The sequence below is a fragment of the Microtus ochrogaster genome, chromosome 22 (genome assembly GCF_000317375.1).
Source record: "Microtus ochrogaster isolate Prairie Vole_2 chromosome 22, MicOch1.0, whole genome shotgun sequence".
Classification (NCBI taxonomy): domain Eukaryota; kingdom Metazoa; phylum Chordata; class Mammalia; order Rodentia; family Cricetidae; genus Microtus; species Microtus ochrogaster.
This window is the reverse complement of record NC_022023.1, coordinates 34,136,613-34,145,277: the sequence shown is the minus strand read 5'-3', so window position 1 is coordinate 34,145,277 and position 8,665 is coordinate 34,136,613. Positions and strand designations below refer to the sequence as shown.

The window sequence follows — 8,665 nt, the reverse complement described above, 5'->3', positions numbered from 1 at the left end:
AGTGAGACAGACAGAGAGTGTTGAGGGATGGATGGCAGCCAAAGCTGTGGGGTCAGATGACACCAGTGTCTCCAACATTCCTCTCTACAAAGATTTCAAACTCCACAGTTACTCACTAAATGTCTTCCAGTCTCAGAGGCCTGGGCCTTGCTGGAGGGGACACTATAAAGACTGGGCCCTTTGACCCAGGTGGATTCCATGGTTAGATCTCTTGTCCACCTTCCCTGATGTGAGCTTCTCAACTAAGTGTCCCCTGCCCAGGCATCCCAAGAGTATTTTGTCACCTTTTCCAGGTAGTTAAACTCCATGGCGATTTCCCGGAAGAAGAAATAGACATGACTTCCCCACTCCACGGCATGCACAAAGTAGGGCTCTGTGGAGAAGAATCGGGGTCCAGCCTGAGTTGTCAGGAAGGGGCTCTGGGGTAAGAATGTCACCAGCGCACACTGTGAGCTGTGCCTTTTATTATGAAGAGGGGGCTTAGAGTTGCCACTTAGTCAAAATGACTTCACTTTAACTCTTTTTGGGTGAGTGGGGTCATAACTCAAAAAAAAAATCACTGTGTCTATGCTCCCTAAGCTGACTGTGCTGTTTTATGACCTATGTCCTCCCTATTTGGTGGAGAACTAGGCCCCAGGGTCTGCTCTTCTGTCCTTCCTTGAGGATCCTCAGCCACCCACTTCTAGCATGTTCTGCTTTACATGAAAATCTTCATCTGGTTTCATCTTTAAAAAGATCAACAGACTTCAAAAACGGAGATCTCAGTCCCTCCGCTCCTGATCTCCTCCGGGGCTCGTCCTTGTTAGGGAATGTCAGGTAAATGCCACATCTACAAGGCTTACACTCTGTTCTTAAGGGTCTCACCTTTGAACCACTTGGAGTCATGCTTCACTGTGCGCAGGGTGGGCCGGTCCCCGAGGCTGCGGTAGATGACGGCGTCGATGGCTAAAAAGTCAGTCACCGTGGCTGTGAAGAGCATTCCATCTGGATACAGGGGACCACAGTGCGAGAGGAGCAGATGGGGGTTAGACTGAGGACCAGAGAGAAGCCAGGCATAGGGGCACACCCCTGATCCCAGCACAGGGGAGCCAGAGGCGGGTGAATCTATGAGTTCAGGGCTAGCCTGGTTTACAGAGCGAGTTCCAGGCCAGCCAGGGCTACACAGTGAGCCCCTGTCTTGAAAAACAAGAAGGAGGAGGAAGAGAAGGAGGAGGAGGGGAGGAGGAGGGGAGGAGGGGAGGAGGAAAGGAGAAGGAGGAAGAAGGAAGAAGAAGAAGAAGAGGAGGAGGAGGAGGCCCAGAAGGAGGTTGGGCAACAACTAGAACGTCAGCCTAATGTGGCCTGTGACCAGGCCGAGCCTGGAACCCATCATGATCCCAGGCTGAGTCTTGGCCTCAGGTTCAGTTTCTCCCTCTGCTCAGCCTAGCCACCATCCTGACCTTGACTCTGACTGTGTCTAGAGTCTGTCTGTCCATTTCCCAGCTGCCTCTCAGTGACCAAGACTTTAGGGAAGTAAAATGCCTCTCTTCAGGCTGGATGGGCCAATGCAGGAATTGCTCACCTGAGAAGAGGGCGACATTGGCATGCTTGGGGTCGTAGGGGCAGCGGGCCATGCCGCTGATGTTGTCCCCGAGAGGCTGCAGCGTGTCCATCTGCATGGAGGATGGAGTCTGAGCAATGGCAGTCACCCTGCCTGGCAGCTCCTGGCTTCCCCACTCCCCCACTCCAGAAAAACCCTCGCTTCATCCTGGATTACTGTGTGACACTGGCCAGTCAATTAACCTCTCTGGGCCTTAGTTTCCTGGTATGTGAACGGCAGGAGCCTATTGTCTTGCAGGGAAAGGGGGAAAATGCCGGCAGGCCTAGCGTAAGGGTACATGTGGCTTGGAGGAAACCCTGGGCACATGGAGGCGAAGCAGACCCCTTAAGGGGCTCAGAAGGGCTGAGACTCACACTGTAATTGGCGCAGATGGGGTTAAACGCATTGGAGCCGCACACAAAGAGCGTGGACTCGTCACGAAGCAGGAGCACCTTGACAAAGTTCCGACACTCGCCCTGGGGTGGAGAGGGAGGAAGGAGGCATGAAGGGTGTTGTCTGGTCCCTGTGAATATGGCTAGGGCTGGGAAGTCAGCCGAGGCTGACCTAAGGTTTGGGGTTACGTGATGGGATGAAGCTTGGGCATGTCCTGGGTAGACGGGGACAGGCAGCTGAAGTGTCCCGCCTTCAGGGAAACCATCAGGAGGTGAGAAGAACCTCCCTGAGCCTGGCCAGGAGAGGATGGGGCCCGGGAGGGCAGGGTGGGCTAGGCCACGGCTGGGCCAGGTGCCTCTAACCTCTTGCTTGCCCTTCATCCGACACACATTGATGTCACTGGGATTGGAGCGCCAGGTCAGCTTCTGCCAATACAAAGAAAGTGGGGTGAGGTGATGTGGCCCTCAGCACCCCTCAAATCCCTCCTCTCAGCCGAGTTCCACCTCCCCTCTTGGAGCCCCGGTACTGGCGCCTTCCTCACCCTCTGGTACCGCAGCTCTGTGGATGTGGACGGTTCCAGCTCTACCTGGTACAGGTTGTCTCTATAGGAAGAGCATAGTCTGTGAGATTGTGGGACCCCACCACCGTCAGTCCTACCACAATACACATGGTGCCCATCTGGCACCCACGCAGTCCTTGGCCCGATTTGTGGTTTCTGCCTTTGAAATCTATGCCATATCCACCCCTTTCTCACACCCAGCACGTTGCCACCTCCTCCCACCCCTAAACCTGACAGCTTGGTCACATCCAGGGCTCAGTGCCAACCTGCCACCAGGAGGCGCCTGTGAGCCCCGAGTCCACACCTTCGCCCAGAGCCCGTCACTCCCTCTGCCAAGCCCCGAGTTCCTCTCTATTACTCCCTCTAGGCACCCAGTAGATTGTGCCCAGACATTGTTCCCAACTGTAGGCTAATCCCCTTAAAACTCATACTTAAGGGTCTGGAGAGATGCCTCAAGGGCTAAGAGCACTGGCTGCTCTTCCAGAGAACCTGAGTTCAATTCCCAGAACCCACATGGCAGCTCACAACTGTCTGTAGCTCCAGTTCCAGGGGACCTGAACACCCTCACATGTAGGCAAAGCACCAACACACATAAAATAAAAATAGGTAGCTGGGCGGTGGTGGCGCACACCTTTAATCCCAGCACTCAGGAGGTAGAGGCAGACAGATCTCTGTGAGTTTGAGGTCAGCCTATTCTACAAGAGCTAGTTCCAGGACAGGTTCCAAAGCTACAGAAAAATCCTGTCTTGAAAAACCAAAATTAGAGCCGGGCGATGGTGGCGCATGCCTTTAATCCCAGCACTCGGGAGGCAGAGGCAGGCGGATCTCTGTGAGTTCGAGACCAGCCTGGTCTACAGAGCTAGTTCCAGGACAGGCTCCAAAGCCACAGAGAAACCCTGTCTCGAAAAACCAAAAAAAAAAAAAAAGAAAGAAAAACCAAAATTAATAATTAATTAAAAAAAAAGAACTCAGACTTATAGCAAGTGATCTCTGTGAGTTCGAGGCCAGCCTACAGAACGAGTTCCAGAACAGACAGGAGTACACAGAAAAACCCTGTCTTAAAAAATGACAGCAACAACAAAACCAAACAAAAATCTCAGGCTCAGGCGAAAGCGCCCTCAGACAGCACTCGGTACCCTGAACGCTGGCGTTTGCTCCAAAGATGGCTCAGGGGGTAAAGTCACCGGCTGCAAAGTCAATCCCTGGCCCTGAGCGGAGGGGAGGAGACCGGCCCCAACAGGTCGTCCTCCACACCATGTGTGCACCTTGTGCACCTTTACATAAACACATCCATGTACGTCACTCACGTGTGTCACACGGACACAAGCACAAAGTAAAATGTAAACCGGGTAATGGTGGCGCACGCCTTTCATCCCAGCACTCAAGAGGCAGAGGCAGGCGGATCTGAGTTCCAGGACAGCCAGGGCTACCCAGAGAAACCCCGTCTCAAACAAAGCCACCCAGCATTCAGCACCCTTAAACTCAGTGCTCAATAGTCTTACAACTCAGTTCAGCACCCTTGAAACTCAGCATTCAGCACCACAGGTAACACGTCCATCACGCACCCCCTCAACTGTGCTGTCGTAGACGCCCAAACACTTGCGTACCTGTCCCCGATGAACAGTGTCCTGTTAACGCGTAGCACCCGTTGTATGTTGAGGTCCTCGGCACCCTCCGCAGGGCTCAGACGACCAGGCCCGCTGCCCACGAACACGGGGTAGTGGCTCAGGTCTAGGGGAGGGCGTGAAAGGAGGACGCACTTAGAAACAAGATCCCACCCACCTGGGACCCCGACACGCCCCACCCGTCGATTTCCTAGACTCACAGTCCCTGGGGGCCACGCTGAGTGGAGGTGGTTCTTCCGGGAAGAGACCGTGAGCGACCCCCAGGAGCAGCAGCAGGAGCAGCAGCAGGGCTGGGCAGGGAGGGAGCGCTCGCGGGGTCCGCATGGCGAGGACCAGGTGGCCACAGGTGACACCTGCAAGTCAGGACTGGGGTGAGTGCGCGGTCTGCAGTTCCAGCAGCAGCCGGCTGGGGGCGCGCGAGCCCCTTCCTCTCAGACTAAAAGTAAAAGCATTGATAATAATAAGGACGCTCAGACGTTGTTTAATTAACAAGCGACTTTACGACCACATGTGAGTAAAAATCTCAGGAAATAGCTGCAAACGAAAATGCATTAGGTAATTAAAAATTAATCACGAGAATTACAATAATGGATATTATCTTAAAACATGCGCTTTAGAATCCAATTTCAAAAAGCATTTAAAAATATCATTCAAATTAAAACATGAAAAGGCTGTGAGCCTGGCGTCGTTGCGTAGGCCTGTCACATCAACCCCGGAGAGGCTGAGGCAGCAGCATCATTAGGTCTAGGCCAGCCTGGGCTTAACAGCAAAACCCCATGATAAAACCAAATCGCCACAAAATTAAAATAAAGAGGGACATGATTTTAAATGCAAAGGCTGAACAAAACACAAGAGAATTAAAAGCCCATGGTGCTTTATAAACCACAGCATAAGCGATGGGGTCCCGGAACATCCCACGAGACAGGGCCTGGTGTCCCTGGTGAACTTGACTTTCTGTTCCCTTGGGCCAATTCCTCTTGCTCTCATCCATAACTGAGGAATCCTGAGGTATGTGAGTTCACACAAGGGACCCCAGCCCTCCAAAACTGGGGGTCCCGGGGCATGGCGGCACCCCCCTACCAGAAAGGAGTGCAGTCCAGGTCCCGGGCACCCCTCATGGGACTTTCAGCAGCTTCATCAATCTTCAACCAGCTCTGGGCCTCAGTTTTCCTCATCCAGGCTGCAGAGATTTCTCCCAGCCCTCCCTCCCCTCGCAATCTTGTGTCTTGGGGATCTGGAGCCCCAGTAGGTGGGGGCTATGGAGGGAACATCAGTCCCAGAACATAGGGCTCTAACGTTCAGGGCCAAAAAACAGGAAGACCTTGCGTGGCTTCCTCTCCCTGACCCTGGCTTCCAGGATTTGTGACTCAGAGGACTCATGTCCTCGGACACGGGCCTACTTCCTCATGAGCTTCCTACAGGGCTCCTCCCTGCGCGCTGCCCCCTCTACCCACCCCATGACCCCAGACTGCAGGAGGCTTATCTCAGCACTTTGGCCTCCCTGACCCCTGGCTATGGCCCCAGCCCCTCATTGGGGATTCTAGGCGGGGCTCCACCATGGCCACGCCCCCAGGTAGCTCACTGGGGTATTCTGGGCGGAGCTCCACCTTGACCACTCACCTAGCACCCTCACTAGGGGATTCTAGGCGGGGCTCCACCCATGACCACACCCCCAGCCCCTCACTGGGGAATTCTAGGTCTGATTCTGTAGCTCTGGACTCAGAGTTCAGGGAACACAACCACAGGAGTCACAATGGGGAGCTCTGTTTTCAACAAAAGTCCCTGTCCCCCAGAATAAGATGGAATATTAAACATAATTTTTTTGAGACTGGTTCTTACTATGTAGACCAGGCTGGCCTGACCCTCCCTGAGATCCACCCCTCAGCCCTGAATCTGGGTCTTCAAGGTAACACTGTTGAACAGGGGTTCCAACCATTCTCTGACACACCGCAGCCTCCTTGCACCCCGAGGCCCCTCCACACCATCCAGGATGCCTCCCTCCCCGCTCCCTGCACTCAGCTCAGGGTCACCCACACTTGTGACACATTTTCCACTCATCCGCGAAGTTCTTCAGCACACGGGAGCAAAGGACACTGTGGGTCTATCTCCTGCAGGCTCCCAGCACCTCCCTCAGATCTTGCCCACTGTCCTCCGGCCCCATCCCTCTCATCCCTTTCTGTGCCCCTCCCCACTGCTCCTCCAACTGCGCTAGGTGCCCACAGGACTCTCCTACGATCAGGTATACCTTTGGCACTCAATAGTCACCGTGTGTGAATATGTGATCACCACCGAGAGCTGTGCCCTGCTGCCTCAGTGTACCCAGTCTCCTGACATACACCCACGGTCACCCCATCACCGAACCTGTCCTAGTGTGAGTGACCACCCACACGTTTCAAATGTGTCCCTGGGTGCACCGCCACCCCCGGCACCTGCCTGCATGCCTCCCCCACATGGCTTCCAGGGACTCTGGTTCATGTGACAGCCCAATCTCACTGGCTGTGTGGGGAAACTGAGGCCCCGGGCAGGCTCAGACAGAGGCCAAGGACCTTCATTTCCCGGACTCTGCCGTCAGAGACACAACTGCAAATGTCCCAGATGTCACAATTGAGCAGAACATCTCCTGCTGGTGGTAGTCTCTGGCTGCCCAGCGGTCTTGGCTGACCCCCAACCCAAACTCCTCATCCCCACCCTCACCTAACCCCATCCCCCTCCTCAGTTCACCTTACACCTCCTCACCCCCTCACCCCTGCATCTCCATAAGGGAGTTTAAGGGAGTTCTAAATTCAGTCCCTCTTGATTTCAGGGGGACTGGGATGCTGTGGAAGGGTCCCCCCACCTTCCTGCCCCCCATTCCTCATGACCACCAAGCAAGTAACAGCTGGGCTCTCCATACTCTGCCCCTCACCTGGCTGTGACTCTGACAGACCCTCAACTGACGGCAATCCCCTGCCTCCTCCTGCCTCCTGCTTCCCCAGTGGCACTGGCTTCCCCAGGGGGATCAGATGACTGGCAGCAGCCAGAGCTGGCCTGGTCCGGTTACTGGCTCCCCTTACAGCTACCCCCAGCTGCTTCGTGCCCCACTTGGCAAAGGCAGAGGGGGGACTCAACCTCGTCCCCTCAATTTGAACCCGCTTCCTGACTCCTCAGTTTCCTCACCCCTGAGGCGAGTGACAAGCTGATGGCCTACACCATCTCCAGTAAGTTATCCACGTGTATACGAGTGGTGCACAATGGTTGCTTAACTGTAAGGATGTCTGAGCTTGCTGTGTCCTCCCTCTGGGAAGTGAAGTCTGCCTGGCAGCCACTGCTGTATCCCCACAATATGAAGCCAGCATACAGTAGTTGCTCAATAAATACCAGGCGAATCCGTGCCCTGAGAAGAGCATTCCGGCAAAGGCAAGCTCACTCCGGACTTTCTGAGCACCGACTCTACACCAGCATGCTCAAGGATCCAGCCGTGATCTGAATTACACATGCCCTTGGCACCATGGCGGGTATACAGAAAGTGGTCAATAAAGGACATGCAAAGCCCCCCCAAGTGTGACCCCAGAGCTCAGAGAGGCTGCATCACTCGGCCTAGGTCACGCGGCACATCCCAGTGGACAGTGGGACAGAGGGCAGAGTGAGGGAACCTTTGAGTCCACTCCCGATGGACACCTGAGATAAGCGCGGGGACAGGTTCCAGGGCCTCGCAAGGACTGCTGGGAACAGGAACTGAGGAAGACAGGCAGAAATGGGTCCCCGGGGAAGACCCAAGTGACTGCCCATGGTGGGAGTCAAAGCCAGGATCACCCCTGGGTGACCCCTGGACCGTGGCACCCCAGTTCCAGTTTTGTGTCTTTCCAGCACCTGGGAGCCAGACTCTCTGAAGGGGTTCCCACAAACACTTATGGAGACCCACGGTGTTCAGGATCACATGACGGAGACTCACTGTGTTCCCAGTTCACATCTGGAGACCTACTGTGTTCAGAACTCACACGATGGAGCACCTACTGTGTTCAGGATCACATGATGGAGACCCTCTGTGCTTCCAGCTCACATGTTGAGACCTACTGTGTTCAGGATCACATGATAGAGCACCCACTGTGTTCCCAGCTCACATGTGGAGACCCACTGTGTTCAGGGATCACATGATAGAGCATCTACTGTGTTCCCAGCTCACATGTGGAGACCTACTGTGTTCAGAGATCACATGATGGAGCACCCACTGTGTTCAGGATCACATGATGGAGACCCACTTGATGGCGGATCAAATTAATTTAGGCCAATTGGTATAATATAAAAGCGACTTTAATATAAAGGAGCACTCACGCAACCGAAGTTTCAGCGATGTCCAGAAATAGGAGGCAGGAAGAAGGGGTCACCAGCGTTTGTGCACCCCAATTTATAGAGATTTTCCCGAGGCCGTCCCGCCCCCAAAGGGCGGGCTCTCTCTCTACACCCACTGTGTTCCCAGCTCACATGTGGAGACCCACTGTGTTCAGGATCACATGATGGAGCACCCACTGT

At 54.5% G+C, this 8,665-nt stretch overlaps 1 protein-coding gene across 3 annotated transcripts in view; it reads right to left on the bottom strand.

Moving 5' to 3' along the window:
* Sema6b (semaphorin 6B) overlaps positions 1–8,665 on the bottom strand; it is a 17,668-nt gene that overhangs the window by 5,587 nt on the left and 3,416 nt on the right. For all 3 annotated transcript variants that reach the window (XM_005357864.2, XM_026784400.1, XM_026784399.1), the window contains exons 2-9: positions 4,357–4,509; positions 4,139–4,262; positions 2,514–2,574; positions 2,335–2,397; positions 1,954–2,055; positions 1,562–1,652; positions 865–984; positions 285–373 (exon numbers count right to left, since the gene is read on the bottom strand). In XM_005357864.2, coding sequence (XP_005357921.1) covers positions 285–373; positions 865–984; positions 1,562–1,652; positions 1,954–2,055; positions 2,335–2,397; positions 2,514–2,574; positions 4,139–4,262; positions 4,357–4,480 — 774 coding nt within the window. In that variant the 5' untranslated portion in view covers positions 4,481–4,509. The remainder of the gene's footprint in view (positions 1–284; positions 374–864; positions 985–1,561; positions 1,653–1,953; positions 2,056–2,334; positions 2,398–2,513; positions 2,575–4,138; positions 4,263–4,356; positions 4,510–8,665) is intronic.